The sequence below is a fragment of the Mustela nivalis genome (genome assembly GCF_964662115.1).
Source record: "Mustela nivalis genome assembly, chromosome: 1".
Taxonomy (NCBI): Eukaryota; Metazoa; Chordata; class Mammalia; order Carnivora; family Mustelidae; genus Mustela; species Mustela nivalis.
Genome location: NC_139020.1, coordinates 67,191,213 through 67,206,875, shown reverse-complemented (window position 1 = coordinate 67,206,875; position 15,663 = coordinate 67,191,213). Strand labels below are relative to the sequence as shown.

Genomic DNA, 15,663 nt, shown 5'->3' with positions numbered 1-15,663 from the left:
TTGGCAACCAAGAGTTAAAAATAATTGATTGAACCCAATTTTCAATAGCTCAGATTTTTTTTTAAGAAAGCAACAACCCAACTTTATGAGTTAATAACAAAAGAAAATGTTAAACTACAAAAACATAAAAATTCATAAATGAAAACCATTTTTCAACTTTAAAGGGTACATACAAATGGAGTTTACTTTGAATTTCCCATGTGTAAAAGGGGAAAAAAAACTGCTATTAAATGTAGATATTTTCTCTCTTAATGAAAGTAAACTTATTTCCAAACAAAAGTTCTCACACCAAATTATGGCTTTCTGCTACCACTCCACAAAAAACAAATTTTTACTTAGAGGCTCAGTCAGTTAAACAGTTGCCTTCAGCTCAGGTCAGCAGGGAATCTGCTGCTCTCTCTGTCTCTGTCCCTTTCCCCCACCTCCCTTCTTGTGCTCTCTTTCTCTCTCTCAAATAATAAATGCAATATTTTTAAAAAAGAATTGATTCTTACTTAAAAATGTTTTTATTTAAAGTACGACTGACTTTTACTTTAAAAACCAAAAGCAAAGCACAGGGGAATTTTTGGAAATCAAAACAATAAATCTCAACAAAAGGCCTTTCAACAAATACTGTATTGATGTCTATAACATGATATGCAAACAATGAAAATTACAAAACATTTTCTTAAGAAGACATGATAATCAGAGAGACACACTCTCAAGGGTCGCTCACAATTACCAAGAGCCTTTATCCGATCCTTATCCTGCTCTCTCTCTCTCTAGCTGTTGACATCAAAAAATCTCCTGGCCTTCTGAGATAAGAATCTCTCCTCCCTTCCTACCCTTCTAATAAACTTTATCAGCCTTCAATGAAGCCTCATTTTCCTTATCTGCTCCCAGGGCAATTTCATTCATTCCAGCAGAGGTTTCAAGTATCACTTAATGCTGACGACTCTCAAATTCACCTCTCCTGCTCTTCTCTCTAAGCCTCAGATCTGTATTTCCAACAGTCAACCAACATGTCCACCAAGATGTTCCCCAGGTAATACAAGTTTAACTTGTTTGGAATCAAAGTCATCCTCTCCTCTTCTCACCCCCCACTCAAAGCTGAATGGTCCTGTGTTATTTTTTTTTTATCCCAGTTAATGACAGCCATAGAAACAAGACTATTTTTAACTCTTTCCTTTCTCCTTCCCCTTCTTAGTCCCTAAAGCATACCTGCAGCTCCTCCACTGAAGTATATTCCTTCATTTGCATTCAAACTGCTATTGCCCTTTGCATCTCATTTGATAATATCCTCCCTGACTCTAATCTCTCTCAACCATAAACTACAGATTACATACATAAGTGTATGTATATATAGTTTAAAAGAATATATATAGTTATATATAATTACAAATATATACATTTGACATACCTTATCTACAGACACTGAGTTTGGACTTTGGCAGTCACCATTGTATGACACAGAACTTGTTAAACCACAAAACTATTCATGTATATGTAGTTACATATAAATTTTAAGAGGTTTCTCATTCTTAAAAGGCTCAGCCCTACTGTCCTTAGACAACCTTTAGGGTCCATCACAAATTGTCTCCAGTTTATATTCCCTGCTTCAGTTCTACTGCCCTCTTCCTAAGTAATATTATATATTCCAGCAGATACACCACCACCGTTTTTCTCCTCTAATTCTGCTAATCCCTTTTCCCTGGAAATTTCTTCCTTTTCCTAAGGATAAGTAGTCTGTTAATCCACCACCAAACAAGATTACCTGTTCTCTGTGCTCCCAAGTACTGTTCAGACCTCTAGCACAGATGCAATTATAACAGATCAGAATTACAGTATAAGTGTGCCTCTTTGATAGCCTGGGAATAACGTGAGTCTTATTCATTTTAGTATTCCCATCCTTTATATGCCACACAGAAGTGTTTGTAAATGGTTGTTTAATTGACTTGAGGATGGGGCCTCAGGGGTGATTCATAATTGAGGGTTTTCTAAAGAGACAAGAGTCTGCATATAAATAAAATGTCAAAAGAAGAAATAGAACTAGGAAAATACAAAGTTATTAAATTGTATTTTCCTTGGCTTTCAACAAGTTGAATAAGCAATCAAAAGAGTCAAAATTGACAGAGAGGCTGATAAAGATTCAACACTACCAAAAATACCTTTTGTGACAAAGAAAAAATACTTGTTATGTATACAGCTGAGAAAAGTTAACATATTCAACAAATAAGTATGCAATACAACAAAATCTACCCAAATGAAAAATGGACATAAGAATGAAAAACTAGTTCATAGAAGAAAAATGTAAAAGACTAATAAACATATGAAAAAATTCCTCAAGTTCACTGATAATCAGAAAAAGACAAGTTAGAAAATACTATTTTTCACCTATCAAATTGCAAAAAAAATTTTTCAATGCTAACATCCAAGAATAATCAGGGTATGGCAAAATGGTTATGCCCTTTTCATGTTTGGGAGGAATTTAAATTAGCAAAGTATTTCTGGGGGGCCAACATAAAAATTAGAGAAGAAATGTTAAAAATTATTCATACCCTTTAACTCAGTATTTTTACTTCTAGGAATTTATTCTAAGAAAAAGAGACATGCAAAAGTGTATGCAAGAAGGATGTTCATAGCAACACCATTAAGAGTACCAAAAATCTCAAAACATAATTGTTCACCAACAAAGAAGTAGCTCAAATAATACATTTCTTTTCAAAGGCTATTATTTAACAAATATTTTTTAAAACTACTATGACTGGGGAATAGGATGATTAGATGAAAAAAGACTGAATAGTACAATGTAATAATATAAATGATAAAGAATGGAAAGAAATACAAAAATTATTAACTGTAGTTATTTCTGTGCACAGTCACTACTAGTCACTAAGAACTTCTAGTAGTTTAAGAATTAAAAAAATATATACTGTTTTAAAGGTTATTTGATTTCCTCAAAAATGATTCTGACAGGGGCGCCTGGGTGGCTCAGTGGGTTAAGGCCTATGACTTCTGCTCAGGTCAGGATCCCAGGGTTCTGGGATTGAGCCCAGCATCAGGCTCTCTGCTCAGCTGGGAGCCTTCTTCCCTTGTCCCTTCTGCTTCCCTCTCTGCCTGCTTGTGATCTCTGTCTATCAAATAAACAAATAAAATACTTAAAAAATAAAATAAAATAAAATGATTCTGACAAACTAAAAAAGGCTTGTCAGAAAAATGTATAAGCAAGATTTCGATAATTTAAAAAGAAAGAAGCAGTAAGCAGAAGAAGGAAACAAACTACTTCTTAAGGAGTTCAGGAGCAAAAGCGGAAACAAATTAGGTGGTAGTTAAGAGGACAAAGTCAAATAAAGCTTAATCATTTAAACTGTGGAAGACCTAAATATATTTCAAATCAGGAGAGAGAGAGATAGAGATGACAAAATTCATGATACTAAAAAGTGAGAGGATAAGGCAAGTAAATTATAGACTTCTACCACATTTTATTAAAATCTAGACACTGGAGCAAGACCATGAATGTGACACATACATGTCCATTTCCCTTTGTTCTACTACACGCCCACAGATCACATCCCAGTCTTAGACAGTTATTTAAGAAACAGAGTTAATGGTCACCAACACAGCCAGAGAGAAGAACACATGTCTAGATTAAAGCGATTTATTACTTCGATCAGAAAACCTTAAAAAATAAATGTTCTTTGGGGGATCAAACACTGTGATCTTTGGTAAAAACACTCTTTGAAGCATTCAGCAAATACTTACCAAACATCTATTAAATGTACGGCACTCTGTGAGCAATAATCTCTACCTTCATAAATATCGTGTTCAACTAGAGAGTCCAGATATTAAACAACAAAGTAATGAACAAGAGTAAAGAGTACTATGGAAAATTCCCCATCAGGAAATTTTGGAAACATATGAATATGACACCATGATGGGGGGCCGGGAGAGATCAGTCAAGACACTTCAAAAGTGTTACTGCATCTGAGCATACAAATTAAAAATAAGATTCACAAATGAACTTGAACACTAGAGAAAAGGATCAGAAATGTTGAGCATGTACTATTCTGTTTTCAACACTTTATACTTAGTGAAAAAATGAATATAAACACCAGTGCTGTGATTAAAGATAATTGTGAATAGTACATACCTATACGAAGATCTCTTTGTAAAACATTCTTATCATAAACATAGAAAGACAAATACTGGAAAGTTCTTGGAATCTCAAAGTAAAATTCTTCACTGAAAAATGGGCTAGAGAGAAAAGAAGAAAGCTCATTAATTTTAAATCTGACAGTTTCTTCATAAAGTATTTTCAATGAAATAAATCACAGACTAAAACACCATAGAGAAAAGTTTCAAAAGCTCCACAATTATTCTCTAGGCTGTTTCAACTAAATCCTGTACAAACTAAGGTGAACTCTGAGAGGACCTCAACTGCCAAGTTAAGCTCTGAACAGTTTTTCAGGAGTCCTAAGTACAGAAGACCAATTATTACCTGGGGTCATATTCACCTAAAGTGGACACAAATGAGAGCTCAGAACAGTGTCATTCACACCATCACCATCTCAGAAATACGTATAGCTACATTAATCCCAATAATATATAACACAAATGGGTAATGTTATATAAAGTATTATTTTAAAATATTTTTAAGAAATTAAAACAAGTCTTAAAAACACAGGTTGTTTTTTTTTTTTTTAAATCAACTTTATTAAGGAATAAAATACATGCAATAAAATCTAATTTAAATGACTGGGGTGCCTGGGTAGCTCAGTCAGTTGAGCATCAGTCTTGGTTTATGCTCACATCATGATCTCCAGGTCATGAGATCAGTCTGCATCAGGCTTAGGAGCTGGGTGTGGAGCCTACTTGAGAATCTCTCTGCCTTTGCCTCTCCCCTTGCTTACTCATGTGTGTGCTCTCTAAAATAAATAAATAAAATCATTAAAAAAATGAAGTACCGAGTTTAACGATTTGATAAATTTATAAGCCTGTGTTGCTTCTATCCCAATCAAGATATAGTAACAGTTCTATCCCCCATAAAGTTCCCTTATACTACTCTAAAGTTACCCTGCCATGCCTGCCATAGGCAACTAGCGATCTCATTTCTACTATATAGATCTCTTTAATAGTAGGTACTCTTGTGCCTAGCTTCTTTACTCAGCTTAACAACCGTGAGACTTTTCCATTTTGTTGTGTATATAAATAGTTAATTTGTTTTAACTGCTGCATAACATTCTATTCATGAATATTCTACAATCTCTTCTCCTAGTAGTCATGTTTCTGGTTTGAGGTATTAAATATAAAGTTGCTATAAATAGATTTATACAAGGCTTTTTCTGAATATATGTTTTCAATTCTTTTGGGTAGATAACTAAAAGAGTAGAATTGCTAAGTTAAAAGGTAGGTGAGGGACGCCTGGGTGGTTCAGACGACAGTGTCAGGTGACACTGGTTCAGTGTCTGCGTTCAGCTCAGTCACGAACCCAGAGTCCCAGGTGAGGCTCCCTGCTCAGCAGAGAGCCTGCTTCTCCCTCTGCCGCCCCCACCCCTCACCCTGCTAGTGCTCTTTCTCTCGCTCTCTCAAATAAACAACATCTTTAAAAAATAAAAGGTAGGTGAATTTTTAATTTATAAGAAACTGTCGAACTGTTTTCCAACATTTGTACACCAAACAAATGTGTACCATTTATGCTTTTACCAGCAGTGCAGGAGAGCTGCAATTATTCCATATCATCGTCAACTTCTGCTACTGAAAGTCTTTAAAATTAGCCATTTTACTCAATGTGATATAAATTTTTACATTTGTGTAATCTCTACTCCAATCAAGATAAAGAACATCTCCCCAGACAGTTCCCTTGTGAAATCACCTCTCTACTGTCACAGGAACCAGTGATCTGATTTCGATCACGATACATTATGTTCAAGAATCTATAATGACAGAAATGATTTTAAACTGCATTTCCTTGATGACTGATGAAGATGAATATTTTTTCATGTGCTTGCTGGTCATTTGTATATATATTCTTTTGGGAAATATCTGTTCATTTTTCCTGCCACTTTTTAAAATTGGCTATCTTTCTTCTTATTGGTTTTATTTTTGTTTTTAAATAAATTTTATATGCAAGTCCTTTGTCCAGAATATTTTCTCCTAGCTGTGTCTTGCTGTTTCCATTTTCTTGACAGTGTCTGTTGAAGAGCAAAAGGCTCTGATTCTGAGGAAATCCAGTTTATCAATTTTCCTCTTTTATGACTAGTGATTTCTATATCCAGAGTTAAGAAATTCTTGCCTATGCCCAAGCTAAGATTTTTTCCTATGAAACAAGTCATTTTTAGATGTTTAAGAATGTACTTTGATGTTTAGATTCTATGAAGACATGAATCTCTAAAGTGGTAGTAAACATCTTTTGTTAACAGCACCTTTTTCCTGAGAATTTTTAAAGAACTAAAGGATACTTTGAAAATGTCACCATAAAATGCAATCTCTTTAGGATGTCTCAACTTAAAAACAAGCTGAAATGCAAAGAAAAATATCCTTCAGAAGTTATTTCTAATCTTGTCCAGAAAACAGTTGACAGAGCTTTTTAGTTGTTTCTAATGCCTGATCAACTCTTGTCAATGTATTTTTTACTTCAAATGTAATCAAAATAAACTTTGAAAAGCTGGTCAGTCAATGGGGCACTTGAGTGACTGAGCGGGTTAAGCATCCCACGACTCTCAGTTTTGGCTCAGGTCACGATCTAGGGTCAAAGGATAGAGCCCAAGCACAGGGCTCCTCGCTCCATAATCAGCACGGAATCTATTCCAGATTCTCTCCCCAACTCTCTTCCCACGTGCACTCTAATAAATAAATAAATAAAACCTTTAAAAAAAAGTTGATCTATCAAAATAACCAGAGACCCCTAACTAATCTCAACATAAATATTAACATAAAAACAACTATTAAGCAAAGACATGGCATGTTTAAGTATTTTTCTCCTTTGCATCATTTTATAAACAATTAGAAAATAGAGAATTTCCTTTATATAGCACATGTACATATTCACATATTATTTTTTTTAAACTTATTTATTTATTTGGGAGAGGCAGAGGGAGAGGGAAAGATGGTGTTAAGCAGACTCCAGGCTGAGCATGGAGCCGGCCACTGGGCTCCATCTTACCACTCTAAGGCCACAACCTGATCCAAAACCAAGAGTCTGACACCTAACTGACTACCACCCAGATATGCTTCAAATAATATTTTATTTTATTTTTTCTATTTATTTGATAGAGATCACAAGTAGGCAGAGAGGCAGGCAGAGAGAGAGTGGGGGAAGCAGGCTCCCCTCTAAGCAGAGAGCCCAACACAGGGCTCGATCCCAGAACCCCGGGACCACAATCTGAGCCGAAGACAGAGGCTTTAACCCATTGAGCCACCAAGGTGCCCCTCAAATATTATTTTAAAAACAGATTCTAAAACCAAGTGAGAACACTACAGAATTATTCACTAAGTCATCTGGATCACTACATCACCACAATGTGGACAACCTATTCCCCCACAACTGGGTGCCCACATCTTTAAATAATTATTAATTAACTGATCAACTCCCCTGAAGAAAACTTTTCAGTAGACTGGTAAGGAGCAATGACAAGACTTATACAGCTTTAAAAACAACATTCTATATTGCTATCACTGACATATGATCATGCATATGACTCCTAAGGAAATTCCTGGCATGGGGAAGAAAAGCACTGGGCATAAGCAGTATTGCTGTTTCTCAGTTTGTTTATATACCACTCACTTTTTAAAAGAATTTGAGGTAAAAATTTAAAACTATAGATCCCATATGTTACCCTTCCTTACCCATTATGAAAACTCTATATCCGGACTACCTATAAAAACTGTAATATCCAGAACCCATAAACATCTAAATGGTATCTACTGACTCTTGACTTGACAGCTTATCGCATTAAGGGAAGAAAACACTGACATGAAAGCCAGGTTAGCAAGGCATACTCTTTCACCTTATTCTGCAAGGAAAAGTGCTAGGGGAAACCGAGAATCCAAGGAGCACCTATCTAACTATAACCTAAGATAACCATGATTAACCTTAAATCTTCCAAGTTGCTAAGTATCTAAAAAAATAACTTAAGATGGGTAAGGATTATTATTTTCACTATCTTTTCCCAACACAAATATCTAGAAAAGCAAGGGTTTAAAAAAGAAAAAGCTAATTTTCGTCACTAATTTACAAAGCTACATATTAGAAACTACCATATGTATTCAGTTTATGGACAAGTACTAGCTTTATCACTGATTTTTGTGTGATATGGTATCAGTGTACACTGAGTAACAAATTGAGACTGAGACAGTTTCAGGTTCCAATCTCTGCTTTGCTCCTAACTTCCAATATTATATGCACAAATTATTCAAACTTTTGGTGACTCAGTTTCATCATGTATAACATATAAATAACAACAGAACTCTAAAAAACAGGGACAGGTGATTTATGACCAAAGATGTTAAGTGTACTACTTCAAATTTTGGGGGGCTATTAAAGTATCTTCAGCTTTATACAATGTCTTTCCTCTGAAGAACACTATACACATTCAAAATTACAAACACTGATAATAAAGACACAAAGGGAAAAGCTCCAGAGGGGGAAGAAAAGGGGGGAAGTGTAATGAAAAAAGATTATGAGAAAAAGAGCATCAGAAAATAAATTCCCAAAATGCAATTTAAAGGAGTCATGACACTCAGTACTTCATCCACCACATGTTCATTCCAACAACTCCCCATTCCCTTGTTTTGACTCTTATCTCTGACCAAGACCACATCCTGCCAGCACAGGTCTGTGCTAGAATTATGTCCACAAACACTACTACAGGGAGGTGGCACACTCCAATTTTATGAATTAGAATTTACTAGGATACTGAATGCTATTACACTTTCAAAAGATGAGAAATTTTCCCAAGAATCCATTTCCCTACAATGCCCTACTTCAGTGATTTGTATAACTTTAAGAAATAATTTATTCTCAAGAGAAATAAAACAATGATGTACTCTAAGAAAAGTTCAGATGAACAGGCAAAATTTAGCCTAAAGAACAAACTGAGGTATATATGATAGTTGTTTTCAAAAACTTGAACGATGTCATGTCAAATATCGTTTGAGGTTTCTCCAGAAATCCAAGGGATAGAATTAGCAACAATTAAAAGGAAGTGTTATTTTATTTATTTTTTTAAAGATTTTATTTATTTATTTATTTGACAGAGAGAGAGAGAGAGAGATCACAAGTAGGCAGAGAGGCAGGCAGAGAAAGAGAGAGGAGGAAGCAGGCTCTCCGCCGAGCAGAGAGCCCGATGCAGGACTCGATCCCAGGACCCTGAGATCATGACCTGAGCCGAAGGCAGCGGCTTAACCCACTGAGCCACCCAGGTGCCCAGGAAGTGTTATTTTGAGTTATATATTTTGAGGCAATGGAAAGCCAAATGAAAGCAAGCACTGCATCTATCTTGCTGTCATGGATGTATGAATAAAAAGCACCCAACAAGCTCTTGGCATATAGTAGGTTCTCTGTTTTATAGATATTAATTGACTAAATGTAAGAACTGTCTTAAGAGTCAGAATAGTTTTGTTTTTTTTTTTAAAGATTTGATTTATTTATTTGACAGACAGAGATCACAAGTAGGCAGAGAGGCAGGCAGAGAGAGAGGAAGGGAAGCAGGCTCCCCGCTGAGCAGAGAGCCTGATGTGAGGATTGATCCCAGGACCCTGAGATCACGACCCAAGCTGAAGGCAGAGGCTTAACCCACTGAGTCACCCAGGCACCTCAAGAGTCAGAATGGTTCTAAGACCAAACAGGATGCTCAGGAGGCAATGAACTCTGGTCACTGGAATGAATGTTATTAAGCAAATGTCAGATGACTGCTTGTCAACAATAACTGTCAGAAGGAACCAAGCGTAAGACAGTTGATTAGTCCAGTTCAATAAACACTAAGGCTCCTTCAAACACTGAGATTCTGTAATTCTAAAAACAAATCCAGAATGGAAAAGAAAAGTTTCAGGTAAAAAAAAGTCTTTTTTTTTTCTTTTTAAAAACCTTCATCTTATTTTATTTTATTTTTAATATTTAATTTATTTATTTGACAGGCAAAGATCACAAGTAGGCAGAGAGGCAGGCAGAGAGAGGTGGAAGAAGGCTCCCTGCTCAGCAGAGAGCCCAATGTGGCATTTGATCCCAGAACCCTGGGATCAGGATCTGAGCCGAAGGCAGAAGCTTTAACCCACTGAGCCACCCAGGCACCCCATTCTATTTTATTTTAAAGTAGGCTCCATGCCTAGTGGGGTCTGAACTCTTGATCCAGAGATCAAGAGTCACATGCTCTACTGACTGAGCCAGCCAAGTGCTCCTAGGCATTTTTAAAAAAGGTTTTTTTTTTTATTAACACATAATGCATTATTTCTTTCAGGGGTACAGGTCTGTGAATCATCAGTCTTACACAATTCACAGGACTTACCATAGCACATACCCTCCCCAATGTCCATCATCCAGTTATGCCATCCCTCCTAGCCCCCTTCCCTCCAGCAGTCTCAGTTTGTTTCCTGACTTTAAGTGTCTCTTAAGGTTTGTCTCCCTCCCTGGCCCCACTTTATTTTTCCCTCCCTACACCCCAAAACCTCCCATCCCCCCCTCAAATTCCTCATATCAGTGGATCATGTGATAATTTTCTTTCTCCGACTGACTTATTTCACTAAGCATAATACCCTCTAGTTCTACCCACATTGCTGCAAATGGCAAGATTTCATTTTTTTTAAAAGATTTTATTTATTTGACAGCTAGAGATCACAAGTAGGCAGAGAGGCAGGCAGAGAGAGGAGGAAGCAGGCTTCCTGCTGAGCAGAGAGCCCGGTGTGGGGCTCGATCCCAGGACCCTGGGATCATGACCTGAGCCGAAGGCAGCAGCTTTAACCCACTGAGCCACCCAGGCGCCCCAAGATTTCATATTTTTGATGGCTGCATAGTATTCCATTAAATACACACACACACACACACACACACACACACACACCCCACATCATCTTTACCCATTCATCTGTTGATGGACATCTAGGCTCTTTCCACAGTTTGGCTACTGTGGACATTGCTGCTATAAACACTAGGGTACATGTGCCCATTTCAGATCACTACATTTGTATCTCTAGGGTAAATACCCAGTAATGCAAATGCTGGGTCACAGGGTAGCTTATTTTCAACTTTTTGAGGAACCTCCATACTGTTTTCCAGAGTGGTTGCACCAGCCTGCATTTCCCCAAGAGTATAGGAGGACAATCTGGAAAATGTATAAAATTTATTAATCAATACATATCTATGAAAGATAATTTATCAATTTTTTACAAACCTTAAAGACTTTTCAACAACCTGGGTACGATAAACTTCTTCCTGATCCAAATTTATGGTGCAGAAACAATCTCTCATTTTGTTGGGTCCAAGATATGGCAATAAATTTTTTGCTTCACCTGTTGACAGAAAAATTGAAATTGGTGTTAAGTACCACCAAATGCTTCATGCTAAACCTTATATAGGATGAATTCGATCCAAAAAAACATGGAAGATACAGCACATACACACACACAAAAACCCCATTGATTAGAGAAAAAAGGTGATAAACTTGGTTCAGTGAGACTGAAGAGCTGTGTGTAAAGGGGAGTGTGAGGTCATATTACATCATAGTTTCCCTGCTTCGAGAAAGGGCAATGCTCCCCCCCTTGTGCTCTCCAGCCCAATCACCAGCCACCTCAAGGACTGACTCCACAATTAATTCCTTTCCTTTATCATCATTAATTTTCCTCACTAGTAGATCACTCCCATTAGCACATAAATAAGCTTTCACTATTTCCCAATTTTAAAAAAAGCACAGAAAGGAAAAAACTCCCTTGACTCCTCCTCCCTTATGGCATCATTCCATTTCTAGACTCCCTTTCATAGCCAATCTTCTTAAAAGCAGTAATTTCTAGACACATTGTCTCTAATTTCTCACCTTCCATCCATTCTTCAACCCTCTCCCCAGTCAGCTTCTAACTCTACGATGACATGGCAAATGCTCTAGCAAGGGATACAATGACATGGCAAATGCTCTAGCAAGGGATGCCAATGCTTTCCATGTTGCCAAATCCAATGACCATTTCTCTGTCCTCATCATACCTGATGATCTGGAGGCCCTATTTAAGTAAAAGTGAACACTAACATCCCTTCTTCAAAATGCCCTTTTCTTGGCTCCCACAATACAGTATTTCTGGCATTCCTCCTATATCCCTGGCCCTCTGCCTACTTCTTTCCCTCCTCACCTCTAAATATTGCAATGCTTCACAGCTCGGTTCCGGACCATCTTCTCTTCTTTCCCTGTGCAAACTCCTTCAGTATGGTGTTAATGCTGATGCCTCTTAGGTCTGCACTTCCAGGCCTAATCTCTTCTCCTCAACACTAGACATGAATATCCAACTGCCTCCTTGGATATCCAGTAGGCATCTCAAATTTAACAAGTCCTAGACAAACCATCTGATTTCCTCCCCTAAAACATGCTCTTCCCCCAGGCTACCATTATCTTTCTCTCTTTTTCTCATCATCCTCCCCAAACCTCCCCCATCCAGTAAATCCAGCAAAACTCCAAAATATATCCCAAATCCAACCACTTCTCCTAGCCTTCACTGGTATCCCCCTATAACCCCCTCTCCACCAGAGTGACCATCTAAACATATTCTTCAGGGCATTCAGTCCTCTGCTCCAAAACCATTCCATTTCACTAAGATATAATCCCATTTCTAAATTCCTGTTTTCATGGTCTACAATGCACCATTGTCCTCTCCTCTCTAACCTCTTTTCTTCCCACTCTCCTCAGTGTTCACCCTCTTTCCATTCATCACCATGTCAAGTTCATTCAAGCTCAGGGCTTCTGCTTGAAATGCTCTAACCCTAAAACTTGACATGGCTGGCTCTGCTTACCACAGGTCTCAGCTTAAGTGTCACTTCCTCATAGAAACCTTCCCTGATTTTCTGTCTCAAGCAGATAATCCTGCTGCCATACTCTATTTCTGTTTTCTTGATAGCATTTATAACTATACAAAACTAGTTATTTCTGCATATTTATTTTCTGCATTTCTCATTCTTGAGGCCTAAGAACTTGTTAATCATCAAAATCTGAAATCATGACTGTCATAAAATAGACACTTGAGAAATATTTCTTGAATGACCATTAAGGAAGCTAGTAAGTCTAGTTTTGAAATTCTTATGAGATGCTCATGGGCCAAAAGCACACAGAAAAATGTGTGCTGAATTCAGACTCCAGTGTACTCAATTAGGAAAGCAAGGCAGTTGGCATAAGCATTGCCCTAAGAATCAAACTAACATTCCTGCTTTACCTCTATTACTAAGTGGCTAAATGGCTTCAGACAAATCACTTAAGCACAGCTTTACTGAGGACAATTGGGGCTAGATAAACTTGGGTCTTTGTCTGCTTATCAACTTTAAAACTAAAGGCCATTTAAACCAATGTATTTTAACAAAGCATAACAGAAACTTAAGAAGCACCTATGAAAAACTCAATAAACCAATTTTTATTACAATGAGAAAGTCAGTGAAAGACAAGACACTCATTAAGTTTGTCATTGAGACATTTTTAAAAAATCAAGTTACCACTTAAAAAGAATAAACATACTATATTCAACTCAAGTCAAAATCAAGAATCTTTCAAATGACTCAAAAGTTGACAATATGGGTTGGCCTTTACAAATAAACCAGTTTCCAAACAGGAAAAACTAATATTTATTTGAATTTATATCCATCATTCTCCTCTCCCTAAAAGACATGTCCCTTTCTTTTATCCAAATCTGATTCCCTCGCTCTCATTCCACAACACTGTCCACAAACTCAGTTTTCATTACTCTCAACCTTCTTCTCCTTTAAGTCTTTTTTCTTTGATGTCTCTTCTCTGTATAATCCAAAGTGTTGTTTTTTTTTTTTAAAAACCCAAAATCTTACTAGGTCACCATAAAGGGCCTAGAATGTAAACAAATTAAGAATTAAATCATAATAAACATGCTCTATATCTAATGAGGGAATGTGGAACACTAAATCACTGCCCTTGAACATGTTCCCATTTCATTCACATTAAGTGCAGCATGAGAAAACCACACTGTATAAATATATACCTATTCTACCACCCTCCTTTTTAAGGGGGATATAACAGGGATTATTTTGTGTGCAGAACCCAATGAACCTGCCATTATCAGATATTTACTTAGAATAAGTAAAAACATAAGGTCTCTGTAATATATGAAACATACTCAACATTATTTCCTGTAAAAGTTTTCATGATCTGTACTCATTGAATACCTGTCACTAAGCTATGTTTAAAAAAACTACACTGAAAGTGAATTCATCTAATCAGTGCCCAGTTCACTAATCACACAAATATGCTGATAAAGTCAGCTACCAACACTTTACAGTAATTAACTGGCACTTTATAAAAAACGTAAATCAAAATAGTTAACTGCCACTCAATACAAAAATAATTGAAGGTGAAATAATAAACAGTTAGAGAACTAATAAAAAATGGTGCACCCATTATATCTCTAAGCAGAAAGTGATTACCTTAATAGTGCACACTTTACATCAAGCTACACAGAGACAAAAGTGAGGAACTTTGAAAGGCTGTACTTGTCTCATATGTGGTATTTGCATAGGGCCTCCCCTATGTTCTAATGGAAGGAAGGGAGGGAAAGAGGAAGGAAGGAAATACAACTACTGCTCCTTGAAAACTTATTCTATAACCTCTGCTCCAATCCTTTCCTTCCTACTCACAGCCTGAACTTACAATTCAGCATCTGATTCTAGTTCTTTACTAGAACCTTCAAGAACACTAATAATTTTTTTTTAGTATTTTATTTATTTGAGGGAGAGAGCACGCATGCAAGCAGGGGGAGGGGCAAAGGGAGAAAGAATCTCAAGCAGACTCTGTGCTGAATGTGGAGCCTGAGGCCGGGTTGGATACCACCACCCCAAATTCATGACCTGAGCCAAAACCAAGAAATGGACGCTTAACTGACTGAGCCACCTAGGCTCCCCTAGAATGATAACAATATTAAGTACCACCAAATCAAAGACTGCTGTCAGTTCCTACCTTACTTGATTGTGCTTCAGTGTTTGATAACACCAACCTTTCCTCAGTTTAAATGACTCATTCTTACGGTTTTTTCAGACTTTTCATCTGCTACCAACACTTTAAATGTGAAGAAATTCTGGCATCCACAGACCACTATATTCATCACATAGGTGGAGCACAAATTTTAGACATTTTTAATGTCATTGCAAACAATAAAAATATAGTGAAAAACAAGTACTTAAAGGTTTCTCCATAATATTTGACAGTATTATTTGTAATCTTTCTCAATTTATCTATACAGACCATTTGATAATGGCTAGTCTTAAGGAGAATCAGGATCTGTATCTGTGGTAGATATGGTCGATCAGTGGTCATGATCCATTTCAACATGCTTTGGTATATGACTTCCTGTACCACAGAAACTAGAAAGCTAAAAACTACATTCTCCAGTCTTTCTTCTAGTTAGGGTTATGGATATGATTTAAATTCCACCAGTCAGATGCACTCGCTAGAAATATGGAGAGTAGAAGAGAAGGGAGGC

The 15,663-nt window shown here is 36.8% G+C and overlaps 1 protein-coding gene across 5 annotated transcripts in view; it reads right to left on the bottom strand.

Moving 5' to 3' along the window:
• RASA2 (RAS p21 protein activator 2) overlaps positions 1–15,663 on the bottom strand; it is a 143,780-nt gene that overhangs the window by 108,156 nt on the left and 19,961 nt on the right. For all 5 annotated transcript variants that reach the window (XM_082712385.1, XM_082712382.1, XM_082712383.1 and 2 more), the window contains exons 2-3: positions 11,364–11,481; positions 4,130–4,233 (exon numbers count right to left, since the gene is read on the bottom strand). In XM_082712385.1, the coding sequence (XP_082568511.1) occupies positions 4,130–4,233; positions 11,364–11,481 (222 nt within the window). The remainder of the gene's footprint in view (positions 1–4,129; positions 4,234–11,363; positions 11,482–15,663) is intronic.